General features: G+C 40.2%; 1 protein-coding gene across 1 annotated transcript; it reads right to left on the minus strand.

The window, feature by feature from the left end:
• Window positions 1-3,402: 3,402 nt before the first annotated feature.
• On the minus strand, window positions 3,403-15,365 carry LOC146964920 (E3 ubiquitin-protein ligase MARCHF4-like). The gene is made up of 5 exons (XM_085765352.1): window positions 15,063-15,365; window positions 13,895-14,652; window positions 7,121-7,276; window positions 5,644-5,836; window positions 3,403-4,002 (listed from the first exon to the last, which is right to left on the minus strand). Exons 2-5 carry the CDS (start codon window positions 14,345-14,347, stop codon window positions 3,584-3,586), a joined length of 1,221 nt encoding a protein of 406 aa, XP_085621478.1. The 5' UTR covers window positions 14,348-14,652; window positions 15,063-15,365; the 3' UTR covers window positions 3,403-3,583.
• Window positions 15,366-18,203: the final 2,838 nt, after the last annotated feature.

Raw genomic sequence — 18,203 nt, forward strand, 5'->3', positions numbered from 1 at the left:
TTCAGCCTGTGTTGTTGGGAGGGAGACCTCAGTATTTGTAAAATTTTGGCTAAATCCTCAAATGTCTATGATATAACTATGAACTATATTACTGAACCATTATAACTGTCAGTCTTAAGTGTTTAAACTGCATTAAAAACAACCTTTGATCATTTCACACAGAGAGAGATGCCTGTTTTCTGTCTTTTAAACAGTGTTCAGGGTCATTCAGAGCAGTACATGAATGAGCCACCAGGGGGAGAACACAAGCTGCTATAACATGTCAGTGAGATTCATTTGTGTGACTAATGGTTATTTTTGATAAGTGTGGTGCAGGCTGTCTTTCATCTTCTCAACTGGTTCTGCTTTTGCAAAGGATTTCTATTTAAACACCATAAAAATTCTCAGATAATGTATTTTCTAGTCCTCTCACTTCACAGCAAGAAGGTCCTGGATTTTCTGTTTGCATTATCTTCCTGTTTGCGTGTGTGTAAGGTTCCTCCCACAGTAAGAAACATGTGGATTAGTTCAACTAGAACACCTAAATAGCTCATGTCTGTTTTATTCTGTTGATTTACCCGATGAAAGCAAACTCTGACCCTGAACAGGAGGGACAGAATGGATGGATGAATGTCTCTAATATTCAAAGGGAAGATGAATTTGACCATCAGCCTCTCCTGCAATTTCTGTTGTATTGTGACCAACCGTTGATGCTGCTATTTTCCATATAATACCATTACCTATAATATCTCATTTCATCCCACTTCAAAAAGAAAAAAAAAAGCAGCTCTTCAAAAAGCACCTTTCCATTTTCCGGGGTAGCAGAAGTTGCAGGGAGTGAATGCAGCATGTTCTGCCCATGTTATTCAGACTTTTGATAACCTGCTTGAAAAGCATATTAACAGTATGCAATTCACTCAGTTTCAAAGGTTCTAGCGTTCTATATAGTCTGCAAAAAATGCTTTTTGGGTCAATTTTCTGCAGATGAAAGCAATGTGCACAATGGTTATATTACACTGAGCACCAAGCAGGAGAGAGACAACCCTTCAGAAATCACCGGTTTATATGAATTTCACACATTAATGCTTTGCAAAGTGCCTCAATTATTTGCTTTAGCAGAAATATTAGAAATATTAAAAGCTTTAGAATTGGATAGAAAATCATATTCATGAGTTTTATGAAAGGCTTTGTTTTTGTCATGATTCCTTCAAGCTAAAAATGGCTAAATCTGGCACAGCAGTCGCTGCTTTTGGGTTAAACGATGACTCACATTATACTAAAAATATAAATATTTCTGATTGGAGTATAGTGTTGAGGTTATCCAAAGACTAAATTAAACCTGGGAAATTTGAAAATATGGAATGGAAATGGCACCAAAAGCGACCCTGTAGGAGTTGGCGTATTGTTCTGAGAACAGCTCTGCATCAAAAGCACTGTCAGACCTCATGCTTCCTATATATAAGGATCAGACACAGAGAGAGGTTGCGTGTACTGTATGCAGTATGTTTCCTAAGCACAAATACATGTGAGTTGAACATAGAGCAAAAATGAATATTTAAACTGCTGGAGACATGTGACCCATATCAATCTTGAAAGAGGACAGTCAGGTAATACATTCTTATCCGTTTGGTGTTTTTTTTTTTTTTTTTCTCTGAGTTGTATCAAAGCTAAGTGTGTGTGTCTGTATAATGAAAGAGACAAGGTGTGAAGAGAACTGAGAGTAGATTCGTGGTGAACTCTCCACAACCTCCCAGCTCTTTGCAAGTTGGTTCCATACAGCAGCTCCCGCCCATTGATATCAGCACTCCACCGCTTTAATAATTCAGCAGAAAATCACGGAGCTACCTGATTCTCTGTAGATACTGTATCCTGGCATTTGATTATGATGAGGAATAGCAGCGCTGCAAAGCAGAGCATCCTACCACTTTAAAGTGGTGATTAATTAGAACAAACATTAAAGCCTAAACAGATCACGATTATTCATTCTGACAGCTGAATTACTACATGTGGGATCTGTGTGTACATCTCTCAACGCTGCAACCAACTCTCTGTCTGTATTATGTTGATAAGAACTGGCTGCAGTGATGAACAAGGCATCACTCTTGCACCACATTCACTCTTGCACCACATATATTATTGCACATCAGTCATATCAGATGTATTTGCAAGCTAATGATGTGTTTTAATACCATGCATGTTGGAAAAGGCTCAAAGGCATTCGAGGCATAGCTTGTTAAAATATTTCAGACTATGATCAGCTTTGGCTTGTACTATATAGTATTTTTTTTTTTTTTTTAGCAAAAAGTTAATATTGACATGTTTTGTAGGAGACTGCAACCAAGTCATAAACTGCAGAATAATGCAAAGTGTCTTTTTTACGCAGCGTCATAGTGTTAGTCTCTTGAGTTTATGGAAAGAAATGTACCCCCTACCCCTGTCACACACACATCCCCAGCCAGCTATGAGCATGTTTTTACCAGTGTTTCTTCCCTCCCACAACATGCTTTTGAGATCTGGTGTCCCCTGGGATAAAAACTGATCTTTCATGGACATGAAACAAGAGCTGGGAAGAAATATCAAAGAGCATATCTGAATCTGAGAGCCAAGAGATGGGAAAATCACTGGCTTTGTGAGCCAAATGTGAACATGAATATATGCCTAATGGACTGCAAGTGACATCCAAACGCTTTGGAGCAGAGGCGTGTTTTCATGCGTGGAGACACTGGCACAAGCAATTAAGCAAACTGGCTGACAACTGTCCTAATGACAGTTTTTCTCCATTGTGCAGATGCGCTGTAAAATACCTCATTTAGAGAAAAAGGTGTTCCAGAAAGAGCAAATCCATTGTCATAATTGCCCAAACCTCTTCAAACAATCAACAAAATCATGTAATGTGGCCTGAAAATGCTGTGAGAAAGAAAATTTCATCATCTCATCACAGTGCACCGAAAAACAAGCACTTTAAAAAACTGTATCTGAATTATTGCATAAGGGTATCACCTAAACCACTGTCTTACAGTATGTGTGTTGGAGCTTCACATCATCTAATATGACAGAGTTGATCAACAAGTGCCCCACTACTTTACATTCAACATCTACATTTCCTACTAGCCCTGCCTCTGTTTTTGGATGTCCAACATGGTTTGACACTTTACACTTGACTGTAAACTCATTGAGTCAAACATTTAGTATATTTGCATGTTTTCACACATAAGTGAAATTCTCTTCATTTGTAAACTGAGACTTCAGTGTGATATTTGGGCAAAAAGTTAAAAAAGGAAGTTTTAACACAACAATGCATCTAAACAAAGATGAGAAACATGCAGTACCTTCATCTTAATATGAAGAAATAGAGCATTTTTTCAGTTTTCTGTTGCACATACCACAGAAATGATATTCAAATAACTATTTCCCAACCAAGTCTGAAAATCAAACAACTTGACTTTTATTCAATCCATGTAAGGACATCAGAGATGCATTTTGAAACAAACAAGAACATAGTCTTAATCCAGTGCAGTTATGGTAAGACCTTTTTTTTTTTCCGACTGTCAGCTGGTTCATAAATCTTTCACCTCCGTGTGAGATAAGGCCTCAACTTGACTCCTCAGACTGTAGTGACCCGCATGACCAGCTCTCGTGTGCTATTGCTGGGTTGGCTGCGAGCCTCCGGCTGCCTCAGGTTGCTGAGGAGGTGGAGGATGTTGTATGGACAGTGTTGGTCTGGCACTGCGTCGCCGCTGTTGGGGTCCAGCTGCGTCCCCAGGCCACCTGCGGCCGTCACCACAGTCGTAGAAGTGGAGCCGGCGGCCGTGGAGGCTACCACCATCAGTGAGGAGGTGGAGGTGGACACTCCTACCCCGGTCTGATAGCCCTGACTGGGCTGAGACTGAGTCCTGTCCACAGTGGCCTTCAGGTCATCACTGTCCATAGACTTATCATAGTTCAGGACCTTCCACTGCTGGTTCACGGCCTGCCAACGATGGAAGATACGAAACACAGAAGGTCCCTCGTGGACAATTAGTGCTGTGGAGATCAGAGCATCAAACAGACAATGTCAGTGTCTGGCAGGAGTCTTAATGACACCACAAAGTGATATATCTCTGCAGTAGATTCACTGTGTTAAAGCCTGCAGAGAGAATTAGCTGGGGGAGTAACAGAACAAGACAACTCATCTTTCAAACACTGCACCATAACCCGTAGATAAAATCTTTATTTCTTGGAAAAACTGTAGATATGCCACAACGCGTGATATGGCCATACTCAAGATTTTATACTTGGATCTAGGTTAGCAAAAGCAATGCATCTGTTCTCTGACGTTGTTCAATAACAACGTATCACAGTTTTAAATTACTTATTGATTTTTGTTCATTGAACTGCGTATATGGAAAAATTGAAATCAATCTGTAACAACAGATGCTTTTTTCTGAATATTGTTTTTTTTTCATATTAAAGTGATGTAGAGGGAGATACAGAATGTGTGGTTTGTTTATATTGCATTACTGCATATAACTGGTATAATATCTTCATAGGAGAAGTTATACACATTTAAAACGATGCATAAACACACACTTAATGTCCTTGTATCTGCTAACAATTATCTATACATAATTTATTGTATCTTTTAATACAGTAATAAATATACTGCAATGAATGCTGAAGAGGTGTGGTTAAAATAAGTGCTACTGCTGCGTACAGAGGGTCGGCTGTTTTCCTGGTCCTTCAATATCAGCGTTTACATAAGGCTTACATATTGCAGCAGCTACAGTGAGACCATCTGTCAAACATGGACATGCATAAATCTTAAGCTCTGTTATTTATACAGAGTATTTTGATAAAATCCTGTTTCTCCTCCACTCCAACTTTATGAAAGTCAGCTCTTAAACTCTGCCAGGTGACAAGTTAATCTGTGTAAAGTGCAGAGTTAATGACTCCACAGTCAATCTTCGCCACCAAACCGGAGACAATCGATCTCCTCTTCCCCTCAGCCTCCTGTCTGCTGCAGAGACAGTTAGGAGTTTTCTTAATGTGAGATGCCATCACACAGTCGTCCACCAGGGCCCTCGGGCTCCAGAGGACAGCAGGCTTAAAGCACATGCTACAACTTTCAATTTGGACACCCACACAAATTCAGATGGTTGAGAACCCTCAAATGCACCTTTTTTTCTTTTGTGTTATATCAATTCACAAAGGTTGTGGAAGTGTTACTACAGAGTGACATGCATTGCTTTTATTTTTGTATGTAAATAAGCTTTCACACAGCATTTCATCACCTTTAATATAGTGACTGCAAAATTACAAAGCTATTAATAAAGATTGGCCAAACAATCATCCATTCAGTGAAGATTAATAATGAACTCAATATTGATTTGAACTTGCTGAGTGTGGTATAGATTAATTGTATTAAATGCCAATAGTGTAACCTGCTCATGGCATTCACAATAATTTGTGCAAAGCCAGCAGGTATGATTATTGACTCTGCTGAAGAGCTATGACATTATGTTTTCCCCAGTGGAATGCATAATGTACAAATGTGACCAGACCAGACTCGACTCACTCGTTGTTATTATTCTCAGTGGTAAAATGCACGAACTTACTCTCAAAAAGATGAAAAAGAACTTTAATAATAAAGTACATGGAGCACAGAGTTAAGATGTAACTTCTCACCGATGCAGACGACGTCCATGAAGCCGTACATGCCGTAGCAGATCTGGAAAAGCAGATCTTGTCGCTGCCAGCGAGCCGACGGGCTGAAAGACGACCACACCAGCCAGGAGATGCTGGCCATCAGGAAGAGGGATCCCAAGATGGCTGCTGCTATCTGCACTTTCTCTATCACTGTCAGGGAGATGGCCTGCCACTGCAAGAAGACACAGACCTCAGTGACCTTTAGTTCTTTGTATCTCACTCTTATTCGATTTTTAACTTCACTGAGTAGGAAACACCTTCTGTGACAAGGGCAAGAGGAACACGTCAAGAAAAAGACACACATCAACAAGACACAGACAGCATTACTGAACCCAAACATCAATTAAACTGATTAGATAAAACCTGCAATCAGGCTGGTAGTTGCATCTCCAAATTAGTCCACTAAAACATAAGCACAAATCTTGAGGGAATGTTACAGCCGAGTATGGGCACAAGGCAGAAAGAGATCAACACAAAACAACTTAAAAAAAACATCTTAATCAGTTTGACCCACCCATGCACGACTAGTACACAACACAAAACAACAATGCCACTGATGATGAGTAGCCAACATAAAAAGTAAGGCAAAGTAAAGTAAAGCATTGAACTACAAGTTTGTACAAGCCAGAATAATCACTTTATAGCATCTTTATACTTCTACTGTCTCCTGGAAATGTTGCCATCTGTGCTGTGTGCAATGTATTTACGTATTTGGTTGTGTTGTGCCAATGTGCAGCAGATGTGTTGTCAAATTGATGAAGATGTTAGTGAAATTTTAATTAATGTTCTTGTACTTCAGTTTACATGTGTTTTCTTAAACTGCAGTGTGTTGACCCCTCTCAGTCACTGTAGTATGGAATATTAAGTAAAAAAACAAAAGCTAAAAACTTTTACACATCACATATTTAGGAGAACCCCAAAATAAACTGTTACCACTCCCAATCTATGTCCTATTATATCAAAGTCCAAAACAGAGAGTTGCTGCTGTAGTCGTTCTGTTCTATGAAGCTCTGTTTAATTCAGAGCAGACTTGGAGCCACAGCAAAGACTGAGATTCCTAAAATGTTGTTCTTGCATTTCCTTCTGGCCAGATGTTGATATGTAAATCAAAAATACATTAATGTATGAATGTAGGAGAAAGGGGCTGTCTCCTTCTTGCCCCATATATACCAATAATCCTGCTCATGAGAAGGCAAAACACACATGTCAGCACTCAGTGTTTTGAGTTCTTCATCTGAGCGTTTACTTGCTGCTGTCTCCTAGAAGGCCTAATAACTTCTTCATTGTACAAATCCATACTATGAATGTATAACCTTCAAAGTGCCTTGAGATAATGTATGTTGTTATTCAGCACAACACAAATAAAACTGAAGTGAATTAAATAAAATCTTGGCTTCTCCTCTGTCTATTTTCCCATTGAACTTCTACAGTGCTGTTTTTTACACCCCTGACTCACCTGCAGTGGGTTCTTGGTGCTGATGGCAATGACCTGATATTTGTAGTAGCAGAGCTCACAGGCCCAGGACCCTCTCTCACTGATCCACTTGATGAGGCAGGGCTGGTGGGTGCAGCGAACTGACCCACTGCACCGGCATGGGCTCAGAAGCTCCCCCTACAGGAAACACAAACAGTCAACCAAACTACCTCACCAGGACAATTTTCTTTTGTTTGAAACGTACAACTATGTTATGAATTTTTATGAGTCGATGTTGCTTGGATAGTGTGCTGCTGCTGCTGAAACCTTGAATGTGCCTCGGCTACCTGAGCTGAGCTTTGATGTATAAAGAAAAATAAAATCCTGCACTGTTGAAGCTCACAATCAATGAAATACTACAGACTACAAAATGGGAAAATCGAAAAAAAGAAAAAAAGAAAAGAAAACATGACAATCTCATTTTATGTACCTCCCTGCAGATAACCTTTTCACATGCAATATACTAAATACACACATGTGCATTTCGTAGTTCTTCGGTGGATTATTGATTTTTTTTTCAGAGCTTTGCATGCTCGGTCATGCGCGCACACACACACACTTGCTCACACAGCATACGCAACACTACAGCACAACAGTCATAGTCACACTTGAACTGTGAAATGAAAGCTTTGCCTTACACCTTGTTAACAGACAAAATATTTGATTACTAGTGCTATTGAAAAGTCAAGGGTTAGTCGCTGTAACCTCTGTCAAAGGGCAAAGTACTGCACTATATGTAGGCTACACTGGCACTGCAGCCCTTATACTGAATGTCATGAATATACATATTCTTTTAAAGCTGCAAATGTGTCGGCTTCACACCAAATCCAAGTGTCAAAGGAAAACCTTTCATCTGGTCCTCCTTTTCTGCTTGCACCTGATCTTTATAAAAGAGGAAATATAAAAACTAAAATCTTGTGTCTGGGTGTCCTAATTTCAAAGAAGATCCAACAGTTATTCTAGACGATATGGTTGGTTGACATCTTATAAAGACACTCACTGTCAGTCAGGGTGTTAGAATAGCTGAGGGCATTTCGAAACCCCTCTTTCTCCCAGGTGAAGAGCTATGAATCGTTGATCTGACTGAAAAAAATAGCGATGGCTTTATTATGTTTAATCTCTGGGAAGCAGCAGCCTGGGGCTGTGGTTGAAAAGTAAAAAAAAATCTCCTTTCCTAATCACTTTTCCTTGACCTCAATAAAAAACGTGAGGGAAAGATGTGAAGTTGAATGCATAAGGACTTAGAAAACTGTGATGCTGACAGTATCTGACTGCATTTACTGGTACACTTTATCAAGTGTTAAAAAAACAAAAGAAAATCAGAGCTATAGGCTTACAATTCAAGTAGCTAAGGTTTCCTGCCCAAAACACAATCACATGTCGTAACAAGAACGCATTTGGCTTATATGAAGGGCTCATTTATCAATCCAATTACTCAAAGGTGGTAAGAATAAAATAGATGTTTATGAAACTGATATTTTCTCATGATCATGATATTGTTGACTAGCAATTCAAAATTCCAGATGGCTCCAAAGTGGATTTGAAAGAGAGATATAGAGAGATATATTTACCAATTTGGAGCTGAGCCAAACATACAAGGATTTCCATATGTTTTGGATTATGTCACAAGCAAAAAATAGCCGCTTTGTTGTCTGTATATTTATGTGGATCTGCTGTCATGAGACTACAATGGTGCATCGCTTTAAATGTTGCTGCCACAAAGAAGTCCAGGACACTATTATCTCAATTCTCCTTGGGAAAGAAAGTCCTTTGTATTTCATGCTATAGGAGATAAGACAGGAAGCTTTGAGGCTACTTTCCTTATACTTTAGAGATTTCAACCAGCTTTCATCGTGGCTGACACTTGGATACTTCCGGGTCATTTCACTCAGTTAGGAAGAAAAAGACTTCAACTGCAGGCCAGATCTTGAATTGGTAGTTGAAGTAGATGAAGGAAGACTATACCTTCACTTCAGCACCTCAAGGTTGTTGGAGTAAGAGTCTGTTATCGAAAAGCATTTGAGCAGGACAATAACAACATCACTTTGTTCTTGAGAGGGAGCTCAGCGGTCAACAGCAGCAGTGAACCTGTGGACTCTTTGACATGTCAATATTTTAGCCAAGCACCAATGAAAAGGAGCATATAACTGCTACTAGGTGAAAGTGCTGACATTTAGCCTGGTTATGTGTAACTGACCTACGGCTTTCAATTCATACAGTAGGGTTTGACAGTATTTCAAATTAATTAATGATACAGTGTAAATACAAAACACACTAACTGGGCCTTCATAAGGTATTTTAATGTAGCAGCGATATGCGCTCAGCCATTTTCTTAACTGGCTATTATTCTTAACTGCATTCAGCTTGAAGAACAAATGAGAGATTCATAATCCCTCACCCTGGGCACCAGGCTCATTAAAATACATTACTAGTCTTGTCATATTGAATATAGATGATGACCTAAAAGGTGTAAGCTTTAAGCTCTTTTTAGATCCTGACCTGCAGTTTAAGAAACTTGAATCTATACAATTCAAAAGGGGACCTTCTTGTATAGATGTTTTAATCTTAATGTGACTGAACAAAACATGTTGTGAACAGAAAAATAAATTAGCCATCCGCCTCTGCTGCAAAAAAGCTCTCAGCTTAAGATTTTAGTATTTAGTATTCCCTGCCTACAGTACTGTACCATGAACACGGCCTAGAGATTGTAGCAAGAAATGCAAAATGCTGTGAGTTTCCAAATTATTTCTCCACGGTGTCATTGTGCTGACATCTCTGACAGACGGAGCAGTACCCTGGTTGAGGAAAAGGGAGGGAAAAGCAGGGAGAGAGAGGAGAAAAGGCCCATCTACAGATGGCCAGGGTGGGAGTGTATTGGCAGGAGCACCAGAACACTTCTGTCGTGTCCAGTGGGATTCAGGCTGCTCACTGTGAGTGGCCTGATCGCAGCCAAGAGCTGAAACCTAGATCACTCCGGTACAACTGGGGCTGGAGAGGGAGCATAAGAAACTGATTACAAATGTGGCATTACAGCCCACACATACAGAAAGTGATAAATAAAGTGCCATTTTGTTGATAAAATGGCTATAATTATTAAAAACAACACACCACAAATGCATTAATAAGATGATAAAAGTGATAGCTTTGGTCACATTCATCCATTTCTCTGTGTTAAATTATCCTAAAACCACCTCAGTGCACCCAATTTTCTCCCTATGAAATTGGATCCACTCCCAACGTATATAACGACATGAAGCTAAATTAGAGATGGCTATTCACATTTCTTGAGGGTCTGGAATCAATGCAAGTGAACTCCATTAACTTGAGGCGAAGGGAAATTGTGGTATAATAAACTAGCTCCCTGAATGAAAGTGATTTTACAATAGCCGATGCCATTCAGGCCACAAGCGTTTCTTTAATAAGAACCTGCAATAATGCATTCATCTGAAAAACAGCTTCATATACACATTTTAACTTCATTTAACAAGTTAGAGAGAGGGGAAAAAAGAATCGCTGAAAAATTAAATTGAAGGGCATATAATTTCAAATTTATTTACCTATAATGACTGGTCATAAAACATATACAGGGAGACGTTTCACTTATTGCTTATTTTACAGGAACCATTAGGCTTTTAGTGACAGCTAATGGACCTTATAAAGCAGCTGAATAAAAAGCAACCAAGGTTTATCATTTAAGTTTTTGCATTTACAGCTCCTGCCTATAGACTTCAGCAAAGCCCCCCAAAATTTCATGGGCTTATATAACTAGTTTCTATCCCATTCTGAACAAATGGCAGAGGAGCCATCCTACATGTGATGGAATACAAAAAGCATAATGCCTCGCCACCGTGGGACCATATAGAAAGAATGATGCTAACTTCACCCCTCAAGGCTTCTCATTGTGCCGCAGACAAACACACTCTCCAAGTCCATTATCTGTGTTGTGATTTAGGAGGCAAAGCTGGCATGTTTTCTAAGCAGCAGGGACTCCCATATTCTCAACATGCAGCATAAGTGAGGACAAGGCAGCAGCAGCAGCATTAGCCCCAAAGGCCGCTTCAATGTAATAGTGCATGACACCTTCAGGAAAAGATCATTCACTCAAACAAATATTCTATGACTTCTCTGTGTAAATATCTCCTTTATATGTCTGTCAGCAGCTCAACTATTCCTGAAAGTGATCTGTAGATACAACATTACAGAGAAACAGACTACTCTTTGCGCGCTGAGGTTGAAATCAAATAAAAGAACAAGCTTGAATGAGGAAAATACTCAACGCAAGCAGGCCACGCTCTTCTGTAAAGCTTCTCCCTGACCTTCTAAACAGAACCAATAACCTGACTGAAATATATTTCAAGTTAGCTGTATATAGAAATCACAGATGAATAACCCAAGGTACTCTGAAAGATGTGATTTCGTGTTATTTCTTTCGACATTGGCATAGCTGTTCATCTTACCTCACACTGTGTGCCTGTGTGCAGATATAGATTAACTCCAACAGCAGTCTGGTAGTGGTGCTGCTTTATTTTTCAATAAAATAAACATAGTATGCCCATATATACATATACATTATGCATGAACCTATGAACTGATTGAGAGTTATTAGTTGCTGTTATCATTATTCTGTCCATACTGGCCACAGAGGATCTATTTCTTTCTGATGTAAAAGATGGAAAGCAAAATCCACAGTTCGGTGAGGGATATTTGAAAGAGCAAATGACATACTGAAACTCTGGAAGATATATGATTTGGCTTACAGACTGCTGAAGAGTTTGTGTCATGGTTAGCAGGGAGAAGACGAATATTTACTTCGACCAATACTTCTTTAAATGTAGCTACATTTGGGATTAGGAGCACTGAGACTGACAATACTCGGACAGGTTTGGGAATAAAGATGTGAACCATTTATAATAAAAAAAAGAAAAGGGACTTTGCTATAAATCGCTAATCTCAAAGAGAATGGCGCCAAAAGCACTGGCATGAATTTCATCACACAGACTTTATCCATTGTTGTGTGATATGAAATCGAAACACAATCTTTTAATTGTCAACTTTATCAGACACTCAAAGCCCTTTTCTAGTGAAGAACTATGTCTCTCTCTCCCTTCTTTACTCTGTCTTGAGTATCGCAGCCTTGGGGATGGAAGTGTTTTGAAGGTGGATTGTCAGATCAGATATTGGCTACCTTGGTCTATGTGACATCCCGGAGGCTAAGGGAGAATAGAGGATAACTAATGTCTCCACTGCTTGTATCACACACTGACACACACACACAGTCCACTCATCTCTCTTTTCAAATGGAGCCTCATTCTCCTTGTACCCATTTACACCTCAATAGATCCATATCTGGACTTCACCCAAAACAACAGCGAGGGACGACAGGAAAAGGAAGGCCGGTGATAGATAAGAACTTGCATAATGATAGGATGGCATGAAATCAAATGCTATTGACTAGCTGCAATGTCTCCAGAAAGCATTGATGAGATGAGCTGGAGGAGACCATGGGAAATACTCAGAATTCAGAGCACAGTACTTTGTATGCACTGCAGAGTGTGCTGACTTACTGTGGAGTTAAAAAAAAAAAAAAAAAAAGACAACAAGAGGGGCCAATGAGGCCTTGTCTTCCAATCTCATAACTAGACCCCGTGTCAGCAACAATTACCAAGTCTGAGAACAGAGGTGGGAAGATGCACAGAAGTGCTACTGGAGTAATTAGTTGATGAAACATGGAGAGGTTATAGGCCATACACAGTGCAATGGCCATGAAATGATACACTGAATCTTCTGCTTGGGTAAAAGGAAGGCAAATGTGAGTGCATACTGCTGGATATAAAGTTATGTTATACACCTCAGTTGTCTTGCCTTACATTTTTTTTTTAATAACCTTCCCTTCATTGCAATTGGTGAGGTGTGACATATTTGTCAATGCGGTTTCAAAGGCTCTGTCAAACACTGTAACTAATGTCTGCAAATTGTTAAGTACCTGCCTCTCTCTTATAATTTAATATTATTTATTGCAGCACACACTAGTCATCTTCGTTCACATTTCTCCTCTCCTGATTGATGTAGTGTGACATTATCATCAATATGGCCCAAAAACGCAAAGGCATGCAGTGTGATTAACTTGAAGGCGCTTCCCTTCTGTTCCAGACACATAATTTTTTTTTTTTTTTTTGCTGTTTCCAGGTGGTGCAGCAGAGAGAGGGGTATTATTTGATATTTTCATGCATGTAATGATTCAATAAGAATTCCCAGTGTTTGGATATAATGAGTTGTTACTACATCGCTGTGTATCCTACACACTTGTCAACCAAGGAGACAAGGTCTTTCATTATCCTCCCACTGCGAGTCTTTTCAAGCCAATGCGAAGGGATGAGAGAAGGATGCAGTGGGATCCCTGCTTAGAGGTTTTGGAGCTGTGAGGCTGCCTTAACGAGACACAGGGAGCGAATGTTCTCACTGCAAGAGCTTGACCAGTAAAGCCAGAGGCTCTAAAAAGGAGGGATGATTCATAGACATCACCATCAACTGATAATTAGTTATCCTGTGGTTTTTTTCTCTCTTTTTCTTTCCTCCAACAGTTGGAGAGTTCATTCCAACTAAACACCTATAGTTTTCCAGATTCACCTTTAGAGAAAATCACTGGAGAGTAGCCTAATTGCTGATGAGTGGATTGGTTGGATACTTCCTCCACAGCAAACATATCTCGAGGAATTGTCCCCCCCCCCCCCCCCCCCCCCCCCTTCCTTGACTTACATGCTCTGGTCCCTGGAAGCAGATCCTGCACACAGGCGTCCTGAAGCCACTTTCCGTGTAGCTGGTGAGGGAGAACCTCTCCTCCAGTTTGCCCTTTGAGCAATCATCAGAAGAGCTGCTGCAGCCGCGCAGGGCCGCCGACAGCTCTGCAGCATCAACCCAGCCCGTCACCGGTCTCTCTCCGCCCGGCGGTGGCCCGGTGGTGGTGGTGGTGGCGGCTCCTCCTGCCGCAGGTAAGGCAGTTCGGTCCCCTGCGTGCTGGTGGCTCCGCGTTAACGTGTTGTTGTTGTCGGGGACGGTGACGCCGGTTTCATGGCTTTCCGTTGTTTGGCCGCTCATGGGGGTCAGCGGAGGCAGCGGCGTCGGCGGCGCCGGTGGCCCGAGAAGGAGCACCCTCAGGTCACCGAGCAGGACGCAGCAGCGGCTCTTCAGCATGCCCTGGCTGCGCAGCATCAGGCTGTCTCCGACCACAAACTCACAGCACCGTGCAAAGGTGCCGCCTGAAGATAACAGCTTGTTCTGTATGTGTCCCCGTCATAAGCGAACACTTCTTCATATGTGGTGGGGTGGGATAAGTGGGCGCAGGGTGCGTTTTCCAGTGTGTGTGTTGTGGGGTTTACAGCACCTTTTTCTATAGTTTTCTTATGTTCTAACAGAATGTCTTACTGTCTTCCCACGAGCACGTAAATCCAAAAGGCAAATAAATCCCATCGATGCAAACAAGTGTCTGAAGCCATTAAGTTCAATAAATGGAACAGCTAAAAGAGGAAAGTCAAATGTTAGATTGATGGGAATATGCATTCAAGTAATAAGACTATAGCCGGTCCACTCACTGTCCACTCTCATTGAATGGCCTCAATACTCTGCCTGCTCTGTACAACATAAACTATTTAGACAAGCTTCTCCCTCCAGATTCACGACGAGTGCAAATAACCAAACATCAAATATGGCTTTTGGTACAATCGACTGAAACAGACTACAAAAAAAAATGACAGCGTTCAATCTTACAATTCAAATATCGCAACAACAAGAACAAGAACAAACAAAACAACCAAAGCCACGTTTTTTAATCAGCAGAGCTTAAATTACAGTCGTCGTCTTGTAAGGCTTTCAAGGCAAATCAAGTCAGTCGATGGCGTGCCATGTTAGGAAGCAAAATCTGTCTTACCTGGCGAGCTACACCGTTTTCTAACGACTCACAGTTTCAGGGGTATTTTTTTTCTTCTTCGCAGATCTCCAGACAGACTGCAGGTCCCTGGCAAAGCCGGAGCGAAGCTTACATCCCCACGAATGATGGTATTCCTGTGTCCGAGGAACAAAGGCGACGGGTTTACATCCCTCGGTTAAAATCCAACACGATTGTCGGACTGTCCTGCTCTGGGTGAAAGCAACCGTAGCCCCGGATTCTCCTGCGATCATTGGCTGCTGAATCGGTGCTGCAGCTTCAGCACCATGATTCCTGGGACAGCTCCCAGACGCCACACGTCACCACCGCACAGTGATGCAAGCAGCCAACTCATTACTACAACTGTGGAATGAGACAAATACACACGGAAATGGTTAATTGCCTGTTGTAGGTCAGACATCCATCATTAAAGAAGGGCACGTTAAGTTTAAGATGACATTAAGCCCCCCCCCCCCCCCCCCTTCTCCAAAGGATGAGATGTTTATCCTTTCTTCATATGGACAGAGAGCAGAAAATAAAAAAGTAGCCCTTATTATCAATTATTAAACAATTCAATTATTAGGCAGCACAAGGAAAACACAAATTATTCATAACATCTCAGTCAAATGGCTGAAGGCATGATAATTATCACGTGTGCAGGTGTAAAATGCAGGCTAGATTCAATTTAGAAAACCACCAGCAACACATAAGTCACCACATTTTGTCAACATAATAAAAGACCTGGAATTTAAACATCTGCTCACACCTGCAATGAGGGAAGTAAAAGTTGGGGAGCTTCTACAAATGGTTACTGTCAATTAATCTGTTCAATCTGAAAAAACAAAAGCCCATCACTTAAAGCTTGAGTAGTCTTATTCAGATGGCCTGTTTGTGTTTACTAACAGAAAAGACTAGGAGGAAATCTACACATTTGAGCAACATAAAAGCATGCAGAGATTTTCTGACAGTTTTGCATAATACATGACAAACACTTCAGCACTAAAAATGAGCCATAGCAAAATGTAAAAATAACTGGGCCTACGTACGCACAGTAAAAGCTTTGCATTCAAACAGTACCTCAGTAAAAGAACATTGTGTTGTGTGTATAAAAAGTGTTTTATAATTTTGTTGTATTATTGTTATTGCAATAATCTGAGAAGTGTTTTAGTATTGTAGGTGGTTAAGGTAGACCCAATTGTAACTATTAAAGCCTATAATAAATATTTATTAGCTGTGCCTTCATTATGTTTAACATTTTGAATCTGGAAAAACATTAAGTATGGCTGTCACATAAATGCAGTTAAGCAAAACGTACCAGAAATGTAGTGGAGTGGCTCATCCTCCACTAAAGTACAATTACTTAAATCAAATAAAAGAGTAAATTTGCTTAGGTAATTTTCATCACTGACACATAGTGCTGTTTTTGGAGATATTTCATAAGTATAACATGGTAAGAATGATCAACGAGGTAAGGCTGGACTGAAAAGACAGATGCAGGGGAGAACAATTTACTGGCTAGTCAGGGCAGCTCTGTGTAGCTTGATTGAATAATTGAAATGAACACACCTGTGGCTGGACTCACTCAGCCGGCAGAGACGTGATTCTTTTCTCGTCTGAATTTATATAAGACTGTGGTCACTCTTGTGGCCATGGGATGTGCAGTTAATGGATTGCCAACAGTGAACTGACAGATTAAACATGTATCTCTCACTCCTGCTGGTTTTCTGTTCTGGCAGGCAATTACCAGTGATTGCTTATGCCATCTCACGTGTAAAGTAGCCTCAAGCGGCAATTTGCAGGTTCAATCTTTTAGCACTCAACAGTACAAGGCAGATCAATTGCTGAAAATTAGAGCTGGAAGCAGCAATAAGCGGGTTTCAGGCTTGACAAACTTGAGGAAAGTCACTTCAGGTAGTTTAACTGTCTGAAAAAAGGAGAGAAACCAATCACATACATATTTAATCATTACAATTCATGCAGAAAATGGAGTAAATAATAACTTAAATCTTAAATAGATTGTGGGGATAACTGATGAAAAAAATCTATGCTGTTTATTAGTAGTTTCCTCTAAAAAGCAAGCAAATGCTTTGACTGGAGTTAATGGCCGGCTTATGAGGCACAGGGTAATGTAATGTAAGATGTGTATGAAGCTAAACTATTTTTGTCCTGTAGGCTATAGGCTACCCTGAATTGATCCTTGGTGCACAACAAATTGAAATGCAGAAGAGGTAGACAGGCCATTGTAGTCTCTGTTGCCTCAGTTGGGTGGTCGCATCATGGATCTTATTGGGAATGAATTCTGTAAAGTGTTTGTTAAAGTGAAGGTGTGTGATCCACAGAGAAAGCTTCCCAACATATTGTCAGATCAACAATCCTGCATTATTCTGTAAGCAGCATTTTTGTTGGTTGATATTGAGTTAAATTTAGGTTTATAATAACCACATACCATCTCCTGTTTGTTAATGATTAGGCTATGTAAAATGTTTAAAAAATTGACTAAAATTTGTAAAGAGATGAGCAAATCACATACTATTTGGTTAAACAGTTTTTAATGTTATCGACCCATACAAATACAGTCTGGTATCATCTTGGTATGTTTGTTTGTTTTTTTTTTTTTTTTTTTACAATCTATGGTAATGGTGCCAATAGATGGTGGCCAAACACACTTTTTTTTAATGTTCATTTAAGGTATCAACAAAACTCGTGGCAAAACTTGATCAAACAACTATTTATCTTGTCTGATAGTGAAGACTTTGCCCATGATGGAAACACACTGAACGATGAAATCACCTAACGTTAGCCAGGCTACCTGAGAATCATGGCCTGTGGAGACCTTTTTTTTTAATTTATTTTTTTTATAAACAGTGGAGAGACACATCCCTCCATTTGTGTATCCATGGATGGGAGTTTCATAAATCTTTATCAAAAAGGGTTAAAATTCCAAAAGTTTCCTTACCTTATTTGTGTTTTTACCTCTTTTTTCCCCTCTCAAGCTAACGTTAGCTCACCAGTCATATCTCACTTACCTAAAGTTTTCCTAACATAAAGTAACGTAGAATTTAAAGTTTTTAACGGAAATATCCGTTATCTTTTTTTGACTGTGTCGGCATCGCCTAGCAACCGCCCACCTCCATGTGTCGGCTT

The sequence above is a fragment of the Trachurus japonicus genome, chromosome 21 (genome assembly GCF_045865225.1).
Source record: "Trachurus japonicus isolate A0001 chromosome 21, Traja_1.0".
Taxonomy (NCBI): Eukaryota; Metazoa; Chordata; class Actinopteri; order Carangiformes; family Carangidae; genus Trachurus; species Trachurus japonicus.

Coding starts and splice junctions, on each gene's coding strand:
- LOC146964920 (XM_085765352.1), bottom strand. CDS start 14,347: ATGCTGCGCAGCCAGGGCATGCTGAAGAGCCGCTGCTGCGTCCTGCTC. Junction 5,837..7,120: donor GCACCAAGAACCCACTGCAG/GTGAGTCAGGGG, acceptor GTCTTCTTGCAG/TGGCAGGCCATCTCCCTGAC. Junction 4,003..5,643: donor CATGGACGTCGTCTGCATCG/GTGAGAAGTTAC, acceptor TGATCTCCACAG/CACTAATTGTCCACGAGGGA.